Here is a 20,477-nt window from a genome sequence, read left to right on the forward strand (position 1 = left end):
GAAAGTTTGCTGACCTCTGCTCTAGATCTAAATAGTTTAGAAGAAATATAGGGAACAAAGGAACATGTTAAGAAACACCATGGAGATGCAATCAGCAAATTCAAAACGTGGAAAATTCTATAAGATTAACAACTTAATTTCTTAAACAAATAAATGATAGTAAACATTTTTTAAAGGGTGGGAGAGAAAACCTATACCACTTATGAGACATATGACTTTAATGCAATGTGTAGTCCTTTAAGAAGAAAATGATTCAAAAGTCAACTTAAAAATATGTATGTAACAATCAGGGAAATTTAAATACTGACTGTATATTTGATGGAATTACTACTAATTGTTAAATTGTAATAACTGCATTATTTTTATGTTATTCTTTTAAAGAGTCCTTCCCATTATAGGGGTTTGGGAGTAGGGAAAATGGGTATATACAAAGTAAAAATGGACATGAAATGATAGTTAATTTTGTTATTAACTGTCATCATGGTTACCTATACCTATGGGTAAGTGAGGGTTCATTAAGTTAGTCTCTCTACTTTTGCATATTTTTGATATTTTTCTTATTATAAATTTGTATAAGAGCAAGAATTTTTAAGGAAATTATAAACGTTATTGAGAGACATTAAGAAGACCTAAAAGGAGAGATATGCCAGTTTGTAGGTTGAAAGACTCAATATTGTAAAAATAAATGTCAGTTTTTTCCAGTTGAGCCCCAGTAGGGCTCACCCCAGGGAGTTCAACAGCAACCCCCCCCGCACCCCCCAGTAGCTTTCCAGCAAGTATTGTCAGCTTCCCAGTGGGGATTTCTGGTCCCAGCCAGCAGTTCCCTGCTAACCAGACTTATCCTCCTGACTGTGAGCAGCTCTGTCTCGGGCAACCCAGAGAACTTCATCACCAACCAGTTGGCTGCAACCACACTCTCTCCAGTGAGGTCTGAATCCCAGCCTTGGCTCCAGGAATTACCTTCCAAGTTCATTTGTTTCCTAAATACTCTTCTTCAGCCTTTGAGTATTCTTTTGAGTTTTCTTTTATGCCCTTTTAGTAGCTAATTCCCAACTAATTTTTTAATATTGAATAGTCCATGTTCAAATTGCTGTGTGGTTTGTCTCCTGAGTGGGACTGACACACTAGTAACATTGAAGTTGTACGTGTATAACATGTATGACCCTGCAATCACATGTATGTGTGTGTGAGAGAGACATGCACACGTGTGCGAAAGTACAAATACAAGAATATCCATAGCAATGTTGTTTAGCATAATCTAAAACTGAAAACAAATACAATTGTTGGTCAACAGGAGACAGATTGGCTGCAGGATGTGAGAGAAAGAGAGGAGTCAAGGATATCTCTAAGGATTTTAACCTGAACAACTGGAACATAAGAGTTACCATGTTCTGGGATAGGGAAGTCTGCAAGGGGAGCAAGTTTTGACATTTGCTGGTAATATCAGAAACCAGTACTAGACTTAAGCATGAGATGACAGGCATTCAAATGGAGGTGTTAAGTAGGCAGGTGGAAATGCAAGTCTGGATGAACAGCCTGGGTTACCACTGGACTTATATATTTGGGGGTCCTCAGTGCACAGCGTCCTTAGAGTCAAGAGATTGGGTAATGTCACCAAATGAGTAAGTGTGGACAGAAGGAGAAGGGGGCCAAAGGATGAACATGGGGGCACTCTTCTCAGATGACTGTCATAGTCTCTCTCCCCCTGCTTCAGTGTCATGACCACTCTCCATCCCCACCTCCAAAAGGTCATCTTCTCTCAGCATCCAGAGTGACTCGGATTAGATAACACCATTGTCTGAGTCTCTTCAGTGGTTTCCTGTTGCTCATAAAGTCCAAAGTCCTCACCAGGAGTATCTGGCTCCTCCCCATGCCGTCACCTTACTTTATTCTTTCCTTCCTTTGTTCTCTACCGACCAGTTCCTCTATGTAGTGCTGTTTATTCCTCAAATACATGTATCTTTCTCATTTCAGGTCGCTTGCACTAGCTGTTCCCTCAGCCTGGAGGGGGGAACCTATCTTTGCAAGGCTGTCTCCTTTTCCTTCAAATTTCAGTTCAAAATACCACCTCTTCACAGAATTTCTTCCTGTGCTCACTAGTCACTCTAACAAGTCACTCCGTAGCACTTTTTCACGGCACTGATATCTGACATTATCTTATTTATTCGCACATTGACTGTGAATCTCAGCTCCCCCATGGCAGTGCCTGGCCGTGTTTACTATTATATATTCCCAGCGCCTCAAAGAGTGATGCCACCTGTAGGCAGTCGATAAATATTTGCTGAATAAGTGAATGAATGACTTATAGGATTTTGCATACTTTTAAGTATCTTTTTTAGCTTCCAAATTCAGGGAGGGAATGCTGGGCTGCCATTTTTCTTTGTCCAGCCTTTATCTTTCTTTATGTCCACTTCTTCACCAACTCCCCTGTGTCACAAAAGCCCAACAGTGCTGTAAAGATATTAGAAACAATATTTTATTCCGAAGCCTGTGAATCAGAGGATTGTGTAAAGAAGTTACTCCAATCTGAAAGCCTCGACACAGTGACGCGTTGGAATGTGCCCAGTGACTCCAGAAGGGGACTGACTGACACTCCTCCGGAGGAGTCACGCTCGCGCCTGGAGGCTGTGAGGGCCCCAACCAGGTCCCAAACAGCATCTGCTGCAGTGCCATCATGGGGGAGGTTCTGGCACAGTTCTTCATTTTTGTAGGGCTGCTGGTGTGCCTGGTCCACCTGGTGAAATGCGTGAGATTCTCCAAATGTATTTTCCTGCACTTCTGGAAAGTTTCGCCAAGGTCTTTCTTGAAGTCCATGGGACAGTGGGCAGGTAAAGAAAGTTTTCCATCTCTTGTTTTTTTTTGTTGTTCTTGCTTATTATCACTCAGGTCTCAAAAGATATATTGCATCTTTTCCTTTTGAGAGCAAAGATGTAATTCCTTTGGGTTATTTTCATTTGGGAGGCTGGAAAGCACGAATGAAATTAGGATTGTCTGAGAAATGAGATGTGGGGCGTCAGGAGGATAATTAGGGAACAATGTGACTCAGTCCTTGCCTGGGTGCTTCTCCTCTCATTCTCACTAGTTGGGTTTTCTTATTTTTGGAGTTTCTGATGATACAAGTAATAGATGCTGCAGAAAATTATGTATCCTCTCCTTCAGATTTTCAAAAGCCCAGGTTGCTTCCATTTTCTTAAAGGGTGTTTCAACATTCTGAAGTCCAATAATTTAAATTCATTTTATTAAAAAAAATTTCTCTGAGCCCTTGCAAGAAGTGAGGGTAATACAAAATCAAGACAATAAAGATCTCTGTGGAGACATGTTTTTAAAATGGTTATATATGGAATCTGGGTCTGGTTTGTGTCCCAAGTAGACTGATTAATTGCTGCCTCCCAATGGGATTTAGCTCCTGGAACTGCCATGCAGAATTTCAGCTCCCTACTGAGTTTAAGGTGAAGGACGTGAGGCTATGGTTTCGGCATCTCCTTGAACGAAACGCTAAGTTTGCATTTCAAAGTTGGTGTTATGTGCTGGTGTCAGTCTATCAATAACCAATACTGTGGTCGGGCTGGCCCTTGTGGTTCTTACTGTGATTGCAAGGTGGTTTTCAGCAATAACCATCAGGACACTTTAAAAAAAAAATAAAGGTTTATTACTTTCAGGACCTGGAAATTATGTAGGACACCTGGTGCCACATAGCAAGGTCATGGGTGCAAAGAGAGAGAGAGAGAGTGAATGGGCCTGGAGTTCTGCTTTTATTTTATTCTGGGGTGGGGGCCTAGGGTTTCACACGCTCACTCTTTAATGGTGAATTTAAAACATACAAGCAGGTATTTAAAGCACAGGAAGAGAAAAAACAAGTGGTCCAAATGGTCAGTTATTGAAAGCAATCAAGATTTTTAAAACAAAGGAACCTCATTTGGGGGAGATGGCCTGGCTCGTTACATGATCGTGTGGCCAGCATAGCTTTTATTAGAAATCACCATCTTTAAAGTTGATGCCTCTTTGAAGTTGATGCCTCATTGGCAATCAAAGTCAGGCACTTGCATTACAAAAAAGAAAAAAACAAAACCCAAAACCCAACTGTCAGGTTTTACACTACGGTTGGGCACCAAGAAATCCAATGATTTAAAAAAAAATAAGAATTTGTGTGGCTTTAGAAATACAATGCCAGGCTAAATAGGAAAGATTGTAAACAACCTTACAGGGCTGCCAGGTAAAATACAGGATACTCAGTTATATTTGAATTTCAGATAAATAAAGAATCATTTTTCAGTATATGACACCCCCAATATTATGTGCGACATTCTTATACGAAAAAATTATTTGTTGTTTACCTGAAATTCAAGTTTAACTAGGCATCCTGTATCCTTATTTTCCAAAGCTAAAAAAATTACTATATGAAAATTGTTTGGCGTGAATAAAATGCGTTTTTAACTGTTGCTTGTTAATCTGGGGTGAGAGAGAGAGAGAGAGAGAGAGAGAGAGAGGATATGTGTGTGTGAGCACTCCCTCTCAGGGCAGTATGATGTCTCCAGTGAACTTGCTAAGCAGTTTGAACTTGAATGTTCTGGATCCAAATACTCTGCATCACACAGATCCAAATGCCTGTGCTCTGAGGGGCTTAGAACTCTGCCCATCAGTGTACGGCAAAGCCCTTCTGAGGACACACATTCTAAAAGAAGTGCATGTGCGGTCATATGTGGTTGATTTCCTAATTTTGTCACTGGTATTCTTTTTTTTTTTTTTTTTTTTTGGCTATGCTGGGTCTTCCTTGCTGCGTGCAGGCTTTCTCTAGTTGCTGCGAGTGGGGGCTACTCTTTCATTGCGGTGCGCGGGCTTCTCATTGTGGTGACTTATTGCGGAGCACGGGCTCTAGGCATGCGGGCCTCAGTTGTTGCGGCACGTGGGCTCAGTAGTTGTGGCTCGTGGGCTCTAGAGCACAGGCTCAGTAGTTGTGGTGCACGGGCTCAGTTGCTCCGCGGCATGTGGGATCTTCCCGGACCAGGGCTCGAACCCGTGTCCCCTGCATTGGCAGGTAGATTCTTAACCACTGCGCCACCAGGGAAGTCCCATCACTGATATTCTTTATAGATTTGTGACCCTAAAGTCAGAGCCTGGGTTCAAATCCTGTAGTCATCACTTTTAGCAGTGTGGCCTTGATTGGGTTAAGAACTTTCTCTCCCTTAGCTTCCTCAAATATAAACTAAGGAAAATGATGTTCCCTGAATTATAGGCTTGTTTTGAATATCAGATGAGATGTGGCTGTGGGGTTGCCCATCCACATGGTCTTTCTGCATTTCTGTAAGCCGGACACGGAAGAGCTTTATTGGACCTACAATGCCTATTCCACTTTCTCCCTGAATTCCAGCAGCCTCATCTGTCACCCTCACCTAGACAAACTGATGCCTTCACATTCCCACCACCCGCCATGAAGAAGCTGCTAGTGGGAGCCCTGGTGCTCTGGGGTGTCAGAGCCAGAACCTCATTTCTGGCTTGGAAGCTGTGTTCCGAGGCCTGACCTGGACACTGGGGCAGAGGCAGCACTGAAGACTTTGCTACGCACCGAGGAGGGGGTGGAGGTGGCCAGGAACCTCAGGAGCCAGCTTCCTCCCCTCTTCTCCCTCCAGTCCATCTCATGCTGTGTAATTTAACTTGTAAATAATAAGGTCCAAGTGACTAAAAACAAAACCCAAAAATATAATGCACGGCAGAAAGTAAACGCTCAGTAGGTACCAGCCACTTATTGACGTTATCTTGACTGTAGTTCAGGCCTTGTACTGGGTGAATTTGAGGATGCCTGTGATGGAGGGGAAGGTGAGGCAGAAGACAACAACCCTGAGCAAAGTACCTCTACAGAGTAAAACAAGTCATAAATGTGGAGTCACTTAAAAGTACCCAAATAAACAAGTAAAATCACTGGTAATTATTACAATGAGGGTGCTTCTGCCTGAAGCACTGCCTGAAGTTTTTTAGCTTGGTCTGCTCTCCCTCTCAAGTAAACTAAATGTATACATAGCTTTTGTACACACTTTTGGAAAGCATATCCTCCGATTGTTGGTGCAAAGGTAAACTGCAGATATGTATATACTGAATTGTACTGTGTTTTGAAATTGTGACATTCACACGAATGAAGTTTACCCTAGAGCTCAGTCATTAAATATGTATGTGCTGTTGGCTATAAAAGGACTAGAAGGCCCATCTCATTGTTATCTATTAATCAATAGATCCAGTGAGCACAAGTTCTTTAGGTTCCTTCATGTCACTGCATCCTCTTTTTGCATTTCTGTATTTTCCTCTTTGTTAAGTTCTCTATCTTCAATGGGCTTTGATTGCTGCTGTCCTGTGAGAGTGAGGATAGGAAGTGGGGAGAACTCAACTTTTAGTAGGAACCTTGAAATGTCCTTACAGTGATAATTGGGTGTGTGGGTAGAGAGATAATAGCATACACTGCTTGTCCTTGATGAATTAAGGCTTAGAAATGTCTAAACCCTTCTGGGGTCTGAATAAAATGTTCGCTGGCTAATGTTCTTTGTTTCATTTTGGAGCATGTTTTTCATAGCCTCACCAACCCTTCCCCCCAGACCCCAACCAAAAAAAGAAAAAAATGCTTCATTTTGAACATTTAGTGAAGGGAGTCAAGGCTGGAAACTTCACAGTTGAGCGGAGTAGGGCTGGAGAGCAGAAGGGCAGTGCTTTGGAATATTGTGTCCTAGAGAGTAGGCCTGCAAGAACATGTAGCCAGCAAGAAAGGGGTTTAAAGATTAATTCTATCCTTTAAAACCATTTCTGCTTTTTGCAGTGATCACTGGAGCAGGAGATGGGATTGGGAAAGCTTATTCATTCGAGGTAAGTTGTGTCCCTGGAGACTTTCTCCTCCCCTTTTATTAAACACATCATAGTCACATGACTCCCACCCCAAACACTAGTTTTCTGATTATAAAAGCAATGGACATTCCCTTATGAAGGAAACTATTTTCTATAAAAAAGGAAATTTAAAAATCATAATCTCACCGCCTGGCTACCTTTTAAAAAAAATACAATGCTATTCAAAGGTGGCAGTATCTCCCCTTAGGAGTTGTTTTAGGAATTTATGGGGACACTGTTATTTCCTAGGGTAATTGTACCATAAGCATTTATATACTTAAAGCAATAAAAAAATTATAAACTACTTTCCTTTTATTTACCCTTTACATTATAGCTAGGGCATATGTTGATTTAAAAATCATTTGTGTAGGTAGGAGATATATATATATATATATATATATATATATATATAAAACTTTCACTTCAAGAAGATTAATGGGCATTAAAAAATATAAAGAGAGAATCTGATAGGGCTGAGAGTCACTGGAGTGTGATTAGTGTCCTTGAGTGTTTCCTTCCAGGGTTTTTGTTTCTCTGTAGATAGATAGATAGATAGATAGATAAGTAGGTAGTTATGCTTTTCTAAAAATGTGTTTACAGCTTATGTAGTTTTGTATGCCATTATTATTAGTATTATTACAAGTTTGACATTTTCACTAATGAAGTATTGTTTCCTGGAATTCCTATATATTTTCTTTCTTCCTTGTGCCTATTATACTAACCTCTAGCACCATGTAAAATACAATAGAAGAAATAGAATCCTAGAAATTATGAGGATGGCTGTTAAAAATCAACACCTTAAAAACATAATGAAAAGCACTTCAATTATGAAAACTACATTCAACAATAGTGTAGTACTCATGTGGTTTCTTGTTCCTAAAGGCCTGTGTCATGAGAGAGGTCAAATCATCTTCTGTGAAATGAACATTGCAAGGTATATTGGAGGTACCTGATAGATACTTCTGGTTTTCTTTTTAGTTAACAGAGCTGAACCATACCACTTAAAAGCTCCGAGTGCTGGTCTTTTGGGTCTACCCCCCATCCTACGTGCCCTGAAGATAATTTCTTTGGTACTGACATTCTACTTCAACTCTGTTTTTTAATTCCAGCTAAAGAGTTCATCTTTGCTTTTATCCTAATTTGTATATAGCAACTTTCTGATGATCAGTAGTGCCCAACACTCAGTAGATGAGTGGTTATATTTGAGTGTTGAGGTTGGAAAGACCATGTGCCAAACCCTTTCCAAAGTCTTGTATCTTCCATACCCCAAATCAGAAGGAAAGTTTTTCTAGCTATTTGTGTTAAAACTATATCACCTCTTATATAACTGTTTTTTCACCTTAGACCAGTTTTCTGGAAAGGGTCTTATCTTTCATCTTTCATTTTATCTCTCAGTTCTCTGGAGAACTCAGGTTATTTCTTTTTTTTTTTTTTTTTTTTTTTTTTTTTTTTTAGCGGTACGCGGGCCTCTCACTGCTGTGGCCTCTCCCGTTGCGGAGCACAGGCTCCGGATGTTCAGGCTCAGCGGCCATGTCTCACGGGCCCAGCCACTCCGCGGCACGTGGGATCTTCCCAGACTGGGGCACGAACCCGCGTCCCCTGCATCGGCAGGCGGACTCTCAACCACTGCGCCACCAGGGAAGCCCTCAGGTTATTTCTTTATGATTTTCCAGATTCTTTCCTCAAATTCATGCTGACCTGATATACCTATGGCCCCCTTGATATCTTAAGACTCAGACACTTTTCTTTCTTCTTAGAGGAGACCCATGTGCGGATTCCCCTTGGCAATTCATTTCCTTACTCTTTCCAAAAGCAATGGCCTGTGGGTCAGGAGCTATGAGTTCCAGTCCTCATCCAGAAACTAACTGTCTGCAGAAACTAACTGTCTGCAGGAAGTTACACATCCTTTCTGGGCTTCCAGGTCTTTATGAGCACAAAAGATGTCTCCCAAGAGTCTTCAAATTCTAAACTCTGTTTCTCTTCTAGACTAATTCTTGCTTTGCTCTTCTTGTAGAATCTTATTCTTTGTTTCCTTTTGTTCTTTTCTAAGGCTGTGTTAAACAATTTTCTGGGATCCCTACCTTTCTGTCATGCAGGATTCCCTCTCTCCCAGAGAGCCTGTTCTTGTCTCCCTGTTAATTGCTGCTTCAAGGAAAGCAGTTCAGAGTCTGGAATGCTATGGATTGTAATGGTTAAGAATTCGAGGTTGGGAATGGATCAGATGTCTGTTCAAACTCTGCCTCCAATATGCTCACTGCAGAATTTCCACATCAATAAACTGGAGGTGATGATAATTCCATCTGGGCTTTTGTAAAAGTTAAACGGGATGAGACGGGCAAAATGCTTTGCATAGAGCAAGCTCTCCAAGTTTAGCCACTATTATTATTGGATATTTAATCTGTGTTTTCTTTCCCATATATTGCTTTTCTCTTTCTCTTCTTGAGAAAGAAAATGTGTTGTACTTACCCGTATTTTTACTCTTTCTATTCTTTCTTCTTCCCTGATGTTCCAAGATTTTTTCTTTTGTTATTTCCTGTCTGTTTAGAGAAGTTCCTTTAGTTGTTCTTCTACAGTAGCTCTGCGGGTGACACATTCTTTGTTTTCCTTCATCAGAGACTGTCTCCATTTCCCCTTCATTCCTGAAGGATAATTTTGCTGAATATAGGATTTATAGTTGGCAATCCTTTCCTTTCAGCACTTGAAAAATGTTGTGCCCCTTCCTTCTGTCCTCTATGATTTCTGATGAGTCTGATGTTATTCAAATCATTTTCCCCTATAGGTAAGGTGTTGTTTCTCTTTCATTGCTTTCAAGATTTTTTTCTTTGTGTTCAGTTTTCAGGAGTTTAGTTATGTTTCTTGGTGTGGGTTTCTTTGGGTTTATCTTGTTTGAGATTCACTCAGTCTCTTGAATCTGTAGGTTTATACCTTTTCACAAATTTGGAAATTTTTCATTCATTCTTTCTTCAAATATTCTTTCTGCCTAGCTGCCTAGCCCTCTTCTCTTCTTCTGGGACTCTAATGACACAAATGCAAGACCTTTCTTATAGTCTAGTGGGTCTCTGAGATGCTGTTCATGTTTTTTCAGTGTATTTTTTCTCTGTTTAGATTGGGTAATTCCTGTTTTTTTATCTTTAAGTTCATGGATTCTTTCCTTGGTCTCTCCATTCTGCTATTGAGCCCATCCATTGAGTTTTTAATTTCACTTTCTGTATTTTTCAGTTCTAAAATTTCCATTTCATTTTTCTTTATATCTTCTATTTCTTTGCTGAAATGTCCTATTTTTCATTTGTTTTAATTGTGTTTGTGATTGCTCTCTGAAGCATTTTTACGATAGCTGCTTTAAAATTCTAGTCAGATAATTCTAACATCTCTGTCATCTTGGTGTTAGCATTTGTCCATTGTTTTTATCTTACTCAGATTGAGATCTTCCTTATTCTTGGTGTGATGAGTTTTTTTTTTTTAATTGAATCTTGGACATTTTTGGTTTTATGTTATGAGACTCTGGATCATATTTAAATCTTTTGGTTTAGGTCTGTACTGACATTGCTTCAACAGGGGGAGGAGGGGGTGCTTTTTCCTACCAGGTGAGGTAGAAGCCCAGCTTTACTACTTGGCCTCCTTTGGGGGGTGCTGCCTCCTTGTTACTGCTGGATGGGTGTAGGAGTTCTGGCTTCTCATAAGCCACTCTGGATTTTTGGGGCAAGAGTGCATCCTTACTGCTCCCCACAAGCAGTACTTGAAGGAGGTGGTCTCACTATCACTGCGGTGATGGTATAAGTCCTGAATCTCCACTAGGCTTCCTCTGTCATCATCCCAGGGGAAGGAAGAGGGGAGAGATCAGAAGGGGTGCTCTGGCACTGTCAGGAGGAAGTGGAAGTTCAGGTCTCTGCTGACATGGTGGGTGGGGTGGCTGGGATGAAAGTTCCAGCTCCCTGCTCATCCTTCTCTGATGCCAACCTGGCAGGGGGTTGGAGTCCTTGTTAGGACTCAGCCTCACCAGAGTGGAAGTGTCAGCTCCCCACTCAGCCTTTGGAGGCAGGGGTGGCAATAGGAACATAGATTTTTTTTTTGAGTTGTTTGTCTGGAGTACGTCAGTTATTGTCTAAAGTTTTCTGCCTTGCTAGGCTGCCAGTTTTTGGTTCTTTGGTTAGAGAGAGCAGGCTTTTATTGGGACTTTTTATGTCTGCACTGTTGGTGTTTCTGAATATCCAGCTTCTCCAGCAATAAGTCTGGGATATATGAGGCAAAAAGAAAAGCCAGGAGACTCACCACCAGTTTCCTCAGGTCTCAAGGCCCATAGCTGATCTTCTCACTATCTTTTGGAGTCTTCTTATATTTATTTTATGCATTATGTCCAGGTTGCATGTTTTAGTTGCATTTCATGGTAGAAATAGGGACTTTGACTCCAACTTTCCAGTAGCCTATTCTATATTACATTTTAACCTAATCTGTATTTGTATTTAGAGTGGCAATAGTGACTTTGCCTCCTTTTAAAGGAATTTCAAGCATTATTGGAAGCAGCGTGAAAAAAATTGTGGAGAGGGATGGGCTGGAGGAGGAAGGACAAGAATGGGCCTGGTCTTCATGCCTCTGAAGCCTCTGCTTCACTCTGTATTTCACACCATTTCCATTCCTTTGGCACCTGAATTCAAGCCCTTTATTTTATTTACCGCCACACAGAAGAAGCCCTGTCTTCCCTGGCATTCCCACCACCTGTTATAGATTAGCAGCAACAAGCACCTTCCTTGACCTAGGCCCTAACACACAGCAGAAGGAAAATGGTCTATTCATCACAGCAGCAGCCATTCTTCTTTTAGCACAGTGCCTGGCAGGGAATTCTGGGACAGGGCGTGCTTCTGGGGCTTAATTCCCTGAAGGGGGGTGGTGGCAAAACCCACGTATGGAGCCTGTCAGCCTGGACATTCTAGAAAGAAGATTGAGCCCTGCTCAAAAGGACAAAGGGAACATGCTGGCCCAGACAACCAAGTGTTCTCCGTGCCCCCCTCCTGGCTCAGACCACTTCACATGGAACCTTTAAAAAGTCTATGGCTCTTGGGTTTCCCTGGTGCCGCAGTGGTTGAGAGTCCACCTGCCGATGCAGGGGACACAGGTTCATGCCCCAGTCCGGGAAGATCCCACATGCCGCGGAGCGGCTGGGCCCGTGAGCCATGGCCGCTGAGCCTGCGCGTCCGGAGCCTGTGCTCCGCACGGGAGAGGCCACGGCAGTGAGAGGCCTGCGTACCGCAAAAAAAAAAAAAAAAGTCTATGGCTCTTGAGATAAATGGCACAATTCAGGAGAGGCTGGAAGCACACAAGGCAGAGAGCATCCTTTGTGTTGAAAATGCAAATTGTTTTCCATTTAATGGACAATCTCCCCCTCTGGAGGCTGATGAAGTGAATTGTGAGACGAAGGTGCTTAATTCTTTAGCCATCCTTTGATAGATTCCCAGACTGAAAATGAGGGCTGGAGGTGGGGGTGGGGAATTTTCCAGGAGAGAAAGAGAAGACTTCATGGTATCACTGGCCTTAAAATGGGACAGTTCTTATTTTTTATCTTTTAATTTTCTATTTATTTTTAAAGTTTTAAGATAGACTTTATTTTTTAGAGCAGTTTTAGATTGACCACAAAATCTTGCAGAAGGTACAGCGAGTTCCCATATACCCTTGTCCGCACACACACCCCAGAGTGGGAAGTTTGCTACAGTGAACATACACTGGCACGTCATTATCACCCAGAGTCCATAGTTCACCTTGGGGTTCACTCTTCTTGGTTTAGTTTTTCCGTGGTGGTTGTTTTTCAGGGGAAAGTGTGTTACGGGCCCAGCTGAAGATGAGTTTCTCTTAGAGAACCTGCTTCCCACCTTCTCCTTTGCTCAGTCTGGTCTGAATTAAGCTTTCTTTACCTAGGGTCAGTCAAAACTGACACAAAAGTCTTTGAGACATTTTCTGTGGCTTATTTCTTTTCCATAACTGTGTTCCAGCCAAAATGTCTGAGTAAACTTCTTTTTATGTCATTTAAAAATATACTAGGAAAAAAAAAATATATATACTAGGAAATCAACTATTTAAAGGAACAACAGATGCAGAGTATCACCCCTAATTACATTCTATATATGTCTAGATATTGATTGATTGTCTTTTTACAAAGTGAAACCTCACTAGATAGGATCCAGGCCTGGGGTGGGACTTGTTATAACACTTTATGGCTGAAGATCAGCTGTTAGACTGAATATAATTTACTTTAAAATACTTCAGCATGCATCATATGATATGCACGGGAATCAGTTTTTTATGTTAAACAGCTTCTTGAGATATAATTCATGTACCATAAAATTCACCTGTTTTAAGTGTATGGTACAATGATTTTTAGTAAATTAACCAAGGTTGTCACCATCGTCACCATCCAGTTTTAGCACATTTCCATCATCCTAATAAGATCCTAATGAGATCACTCACAACTGGTCACAGTTAATCCCCCATTCCCATCCCTAGTCCTAGGCTGCCACTAATCTTTTCTGAACACTTCATATGAATGCCACCACACAATATGTAGTCTTTTGTGCCTGACTTCCTTCATTTAGCACAGGATTTTTGAGGTTCATCCATGTTGTAGCATGTGTCAGTGGTTCTTTCATTTTTATTGCAGAATAATATTCCATCGTATGGATATACCACAATTTGTTTATTCATTTACTAGCTGATGAATGTTCGGGTTGTTCCCATTTTTTGGCTATATAATATGCTGCTGTGAACATTCTTATGTGCTTGTTTTCATGGACATATGTTTCCATTTCTCCTTTTTTTTGGCTGCATCGGGTCTTCGTTGCTGTGCGCAGGCTTTCTCTAGTTGCGGCGAGCAGGGGCTACTCTTTGTTGTGGTGCACAGGCTTCTCATTGCCGTGGCTTCTCTTGTTGGGGACCATGGGCTCTAGGCGCACGGGCTTCAGTAGTTGTGGCACACGGGCTCAGTAGTTGTGGTGCACGGGCTTAGTTGCTCCACGGCATGTGGGATCTTCCCAGACCAGGGCTCGAACCCATGTCCCCTGCATTGACAGGCAGATTCTTAACCACTGTGCCACCAGGGAAGTCCCTCCATTTCTCTTGGGTAGATTACCTAGGAATGGAATACACCACCACACCTAGAGGTGGTGTGTGTTGAGTTTCTTCTACTTGCCCCTCGGGATTCACCCTCCGCCCTTCTTCGCCCTGCTGTGTGCCCTAGGAGGCTGCCCTGCACCAAGGACCTCAGATGGCTTCTGGTTTCAGTGGGGTTTGGTGGGGGTTGGGGGATACTGGCAACAGGTAAGAGAGAGAGAGGAGTGTGAGGTTGGGTTCCTTTCTGCTCTCTCCCTATGGGCTGGCTGTATCCCTCTGCTGAAGGCCGCAGCTCTGTCAGGCAGCCCTCTCCACCCTCTGGTTCTGGTAACTGTTCATCCCCCAACCCTTTCAGGTTCACAGGTGACAACAGCTCTGCCCTTATTAGCTCCAGAATCTCGTGGGTTCTCTACACGTTAGTCACACTTTGTAAATCATCCTTTTATTAAACTCTCTTCTAGTTACCCAATTTGAGTGTGCTGTTTTTGCCAGGACCTTGGCTAAATCCAGGTTTTAGTTAATTTTTAAAGATGCTAAATTAGAGTTCATCAATATCTGTGCTTTAGCTAACCTGACTTTCATTAGAGGGTTTGCCCCTTAGCCTAAGAGATGTTATAAATAATTTTCCTGAGGAAGTGCCTTCCAAGATATGTGGATTAGCTAGAGATATTGTACAGGTACTTCTGCCCCCCTGTGAGCAAGGATGTAAAATCTGTGAGCGTCGCAGAGTGGTGTTCTTGGCCTTTAACTGATTTGGCCCCATGTCCTGCTGACAGTGGGGGATTCTCTCACCCTACCCTGCTAGAAGTTTGACTGCACTCTGCCCCCAGAACATTATCATATCTGCCTGGGATGAGCCTTCACAGAGTGCCTAAGGGACAGAAAGCTGGGACTCCACTGAGCTATAAGAATAGGTTCATGACTATTTAGATGCCAGCTTACTAACGAATGTTTCTGTTGGTAGGATTTGGTCTGAGGCTTGTTTAAATCTTATAACACACCATCTGCTGGCTGGTTGTTGGGGAGGAGATCTGTAGCCAAAATCTATCTCTAATTACTGGAGGCAACAAGAAAACCCAGTGATTATGAACAACCAAACAGGCTTAGGTCAGAGAAAGACATAATATTTAATGCTTCCCAGGGTTCCAGCCATTCAGGTTTCTAGTCAGCTCTGCCCAGTCCTTAGGAGCATGTGCAGCTGCTCTGGTCTGTACAAAAAGCAGCCCAGCTGACCCCAAGCAGCGCCAGCCCCTCTGGCCTCCCAGCTCATCTCAGCCCCAGCTAAGCACAATACAGCCCCATACAGCATCTACTCACTTCACATCCCCAATTCTCTTTTAAAAAGCACTGTTACCTAATTTTCCTGTATTTATTTAGCTTCCTTTAGCTTCTTTTTTAAAATTAAACTTTTAATTTTGAGATAATTATAGATTCATATGCAGTTGTAAGAAAGAATACAGAGAGATCCCATGTACCCTTTACCCAATCTTGCAAAGCTATTCTACAACATCACACTCAGGATATCAACATAGATACCGTCAAGATACAGAACATTTCCACCACCACAAGGATCCCTTGTGTGGCCGTTTTATAAACACCCCCACCCCCTCCTTCCTTCTTTCCTCCCTCCCTCCCTCCCTCCCTCCCTCCCTCCCTCCCTTCCTCTCTTCCTTCCTTCCTTCCTTCCTTCCCTCCTTCTTTCTTTCATTATTTCTTTCTTGACGTATAGTTGATTTACAGTGTTGTGTTACTTTCTGCTGTTTAGCAAAATGATTCAGTTATACATATATATACATCATTTTTATATTCTTTTCCATTATGGTTTATTACAGGATATTGTTTCCAGTTTTGGGCAATACTTATAAAGCTTCTATAAACATTTGTATATAAGTTTTATGTGAACGTAAGACTATTTTTCCTGGAATAAATGCTCAGGAGTGCAATTGCTGGCTGGTATGATAGTTGCATGTTTAGTTTTTTAAGAAACTGCTAAACTGTCCCCCAGATTGTTTGTACCATTCTCACCAGCACTGTATGTGTGGTCCATTTTCTCCACATCTTCACCAGCATTTGGTGTTGCTATGTTTTATGTTAGCCATTCTGAGAGCTGTGTAGTAATATCTCATTGGGGTTTTAATTTGCACTTCCCTGATGGCTAATGATGTTTATGTATACATTTTTAATTCAAAGAAGTGTAAGGAAGAAAACAGCAAAAAGGCCATCATCTCTTTGCCCAGATAATTTCTGTTAAAGATAAAATAATACAGGCATAAAATGAGAAAACTCAAGCAGCACAGAAAAGCATACAAAGGGAAATAAAGGCCTCTCCTCCCTCACCCCTGCCCTTACCTGGCCCTTCTCTGTAAAGGTCACCAGTGTTCACAATGTCTTGAGATTCTTTTCAGAAAAGGTAAAGGAAAACCATGGCTATATTCATACTTACCTGTTGACATGGATGTTGATAGTACAGAGTAACTTCAGCGTAACAATCCAGAGACTTTCCTGATTAGTGGGTGGCTCTGTCCAGTTCCTTCTGTCTTGCTTCTTGTCTATCTTATAAGCCTTTGCGCTACTCTTCAAGGTTGGAGCTGGGTCATAAGCATGTCTGTGTCCTGCAGCCCACTGCCAGCACTCAGTCCTATGGCCAGACATAGGGCAAGAAAGGCCAGGAGTGTCATCTAGTCACATGCCCAGGAAGAAGGAAAGTAATTTATAGTCTCCTAGCAGAATTCACACCTGTATGTTTAGTTTTTGCCCACATGAACACAGATGGAATCCTGCTTCACACAACCATAAACCCTCTTCTAAACTTTGCTTTGTCCATTAAATAGTGTAATATGGAGATCTTGCCACAGCAAAGGCATACAGATGGCCTTCATTCTTTTTATTGGTTTCAGGGTTATCCTATCCCAGGGATGTACTATGTCTCTTTTATCGGCCTCTTAGGGATGGGCACTAGGGTTACTTTTGGTTTTTGTAGTTACAAATAATGTTTCAGGACACACCCTTGAAGATAAACTTACACATATCCAAGTATACATCCCTATCAGTAAGATGGCTGGCTCAATGGGTATGTGCATTTAAATACTGGATACCATCGCCAGATGGTCCTCTATATGATTGAACCAATTTTAACCCATCTTATATTACTATAAATTTTAATACTTATATACGTATATATTTAAACATTATAAAACTTACTCTTTGTCACTTTAATATATATAAACATGCATTCTTGGCTATTAATGCCCACAGAATGCTAGAAGCAAAATATATGACTAAAGATTGTCTGGTTTAATTGCTCCATATCTGGGCAATTCTAGTGCCACCCCCAACGTCTGGGATGGTATGGATGCTACAAGCTCCAGTGTGACAGGCAAGGCAGTTAGAATGCTTCTCAAGGCAGCGCTCCTGTCAGTTACAGGTAATGGCACAGTGTGGCCCCTTGCATTAAAATCCCTTGCCTTAGCCCAACCCAAGAAAAACCAACTGCTTTGCTCTATTCTTGAATATTATCACACATTTATTGTCAATATATGATGGTGTCTTACGCCACTTCAGCAAGGAAATTCTTCTTCCTAATGTCTAAATTACCCTAGTCTAAATTACTCCAGCTGCACTCTAAGCTTATTCTCTTTCATCTTCCCTTAAATGAAAGCATCAGCTTTTAATTATTTTTATGTTTCCTTGGATTCACTGCTTTGTTCCTGTGTGTCTTCACTTCAACCCTATACTTTCTGAACCAGGCTTTGAGTATCCTCAGTTCATTGTAGTATGTCATGGTTGTGTGCGTGCATGCGCACGTGTGTGTGTGTGTGTGTGTGTGTGAGAGAGAGAGAGAGAGAGAGAGAGAGATGTATCAAACAAGAGTGTACATAATATCTAAGTGTGGTTACGAAAAAAATTAAAATGAGTACAGGGTCTCTTATCACCAAACTTAAGAAATAGGGCATCACCAGTTTCCTTGAAGTTTGTCATATAGGCACATGTCATGCCTTTGTGTTTCCCCTCCTCACTCCCACAGAGGTAAGCACTATTAAGAACGTTGTGTTAATAATTTCCTTACTTTAAAAAAGTTGTTACACATGCATGTATCCCTCAACAACATTTGGTTGCATTACTTGTTTTGAACTTAATATAAATTGATTCATGTCTTCTGTAATCTGCTTCTTACTGATCAATATTGTGCTTTTGAAATTCATCCATGCTAATGTGTGTAGAACCTGGTTCATTCATTTTCAGTATTGTATAGTATTCCATTATATAAACTGACCCCATTTAGTTATCCATAGTAATTTAATTCACAATGGCAACAGATAAACATAGGATATTGGTGGCAGGAACAGCTAAGTTTCCCCCCAAATCCCTATTCTCCCATTGTATAAAGTTGTAGCTAGTAAGTGGCTATCCAGCCAGGGAACTTCCCAGATTCCCTTACATATAGCTGGGGCTATGTGACATTTTTCCAATGAAATCAGGCAGAAACGATGTGTGTCATTTCTTGGTCAAGGTGGTTGAGGGAGGGGATATATCTTCTCTACCCTCTTCTGATCCTTGCACTGGCTGGATATCAACAGCTAGGGCAATCTCAGAAACCTGGTGTTGAAGGTGGAAATGCCTTTCTCAGCTGTGGGTCCTGAAGGGCTGTGTAGAATAGAGTCTGTTATACAAGACAAAAACCAAACTTCATTACGTGAAGCCACTGAAATTTTGGAGTTATTTGTTACAACAGCTTAAGTTATCCCAACTAATGCAAACTAACAAGAAATGTCCAAGATTTACATGAAGAAACTTCTAAAAGTTTTAGAAGAATGCATAAGATCTGAATACATGGCATAGTACGGATAACTGATTAATGCAAAGATGCAACTTTTCCCTTAAATATCTCTAATTTCAATATAAAATGTTAAAAAATATAATCTTATCATTTACTTGGAAAATTAAACTAAGAAGATAACACAAGAACAGTTTGAAAGAAAATAATAAATCATAGGGACTTCCTGTATGAGACACCAGATATCAAAGCCTATTATAAGATTATCAGAAGTGGCACTGGCACAGAAGTTAACATATAGGCCAGTGGAACAGAACAGATAGATTAGAGACAGATCCACGTACATATGAGAATTTGGCATAAACATTGCACATCAGGAAAAGAGGGACAAATAGAAAATTGTTGCCAAAACAATGAGCCACCCATTTTGAAAAAAATAATGCTAGATGATTTCAACCTCACACTATTCTCAAAAATAAACAACAACAACAAAAATAAAAAAACTACAAGTGTTACAGGAAAATGTATTTATATCCTTGAAGTTAGGGAAAATCATAAAGGAAATTCTAAAAAAAAATAAGGAAAATATTCACAAACTTGGTAACATTAAAATTAATATTATGTAATGTATGGAAAGAACACCATAAACAAAGGAGAAAATAATTACTGCATATATAGTATGCAAATAATTAATACCAAGTATATGTAAAAATAAAGCTCCTACAAACTTATAAAAAAATGACAACCCAACAGTAGAATGGGCAACGGGTGTATTCTGGTTATATCCAGACAAAACTATAATTCAGAAAGATACATGTACCTCTATGTTCATAGCAACACTATTCACAATAGCCAAGACATGGAAACAACCTGAATGTCCATCAACATATGAATGGATAAAGAAGGTGTGGTACATATATACAACAGAATACTACACAGCCATAAAAAAGAACAAAATAATGCCATTTGCAGCAACATGGATGTGTCTAGAGTTGCAACATACTAAGTGAAGTAAGTCAGAAAATGACAAATATCATAGCATATCACTTGTATGTCTAGAGTTGCAACATACTAAGTGAAGTAAGTCAGAAAATGACAAATATCATACGATATCACTTGTATGTGGAATCTAAAATATGACACAATGAACCTATCTATGAAACAGAAACAATCAGGGGCATAGAGAACAGAGCCGTGGTTGCCAAGGGGGAGGGAGTTAGGAGAGGGATGGATTGGGAGGTTGGGATTAGCAGATGTATGCTTTTATATACAGAATGGATAAACAAGGTCCTGCTGTATAGTACAGAGAACTATATTCAATATTCTATGATATGTACCATGTCTTCTTTATCCATTCCTCTGTCAATGGGCATATATACAATGGAATATTACTCAACCATAAAAAAGAACGAAATAGTGCCATTTGCAGCAACACTGATGGACCTAGAGACTGTCATACTGAGTGAAGTAAGTCTGACAGAGAAAGACAAATATCATATGATATCACTTATATGTGGAATCTAAAAAAAAATGGTATGAATGGACTTATTTACAAAACACAAATAGAGTCACAGATTTAGAAAACAGACTTATGGCTACCAGGGGAGAAAGGAGGGTAGGGAGGGATAAATTGGGAGATTGGGATTGACATACACACATTACTATATATAAGATAGGTAACTAATAACGACCTACTGTATAGCACAGGGAACTCTACTCAATACTCTGTAATGACCTATATGGA

The 20,477-nt window shown here is 40.8% G+C and overlaps 1 protein-coding gene across 1 annotated transcript in view; it reads left to right on the forward strand.

Moving 5' to 3' along the window:
• Positions 1–1,301: 1,301 nt before the first annotated feature.
• HSD17B3 (hydroxysteroid 17-beta dehydrogenase 3) overlaps positions 1,302–20,477 on the forward strand; it is a 39,423-nt gene continuing 20,247 nt past the window's right edge. Inside the window, exons 1-2 of the mRNA XM_004325618.4 lie at positions 1,302–2,828; positions 6,800–6,846. Of these exons, the coding sequence (XP_004325666.1) occupies positions 2,675–2,828; positions 6,800–6,846 (201 nt within the window). The 5' untranslated portion in view covers positions 1,302–2,674. The remainder of the gene's footprint in view (positions 2,829–6,799; positions 6,847–20,477) is intronic.

Source organism: Tursiops truncatus, chromosome 6 (genome assembly GCF_011762595.2).
Source record: "Tursiops truncatus isolate mTurTru1 chromosome 6, mTurTru1.mat.Y, whole genome shotgun sequence".
Classification (NCBI taxonomy): Eukaryota; Metazoa; Chordata; class Mammalia; order Artiodactyla; family Delphinidae; genus Tursiops; species Tursiops truncatus.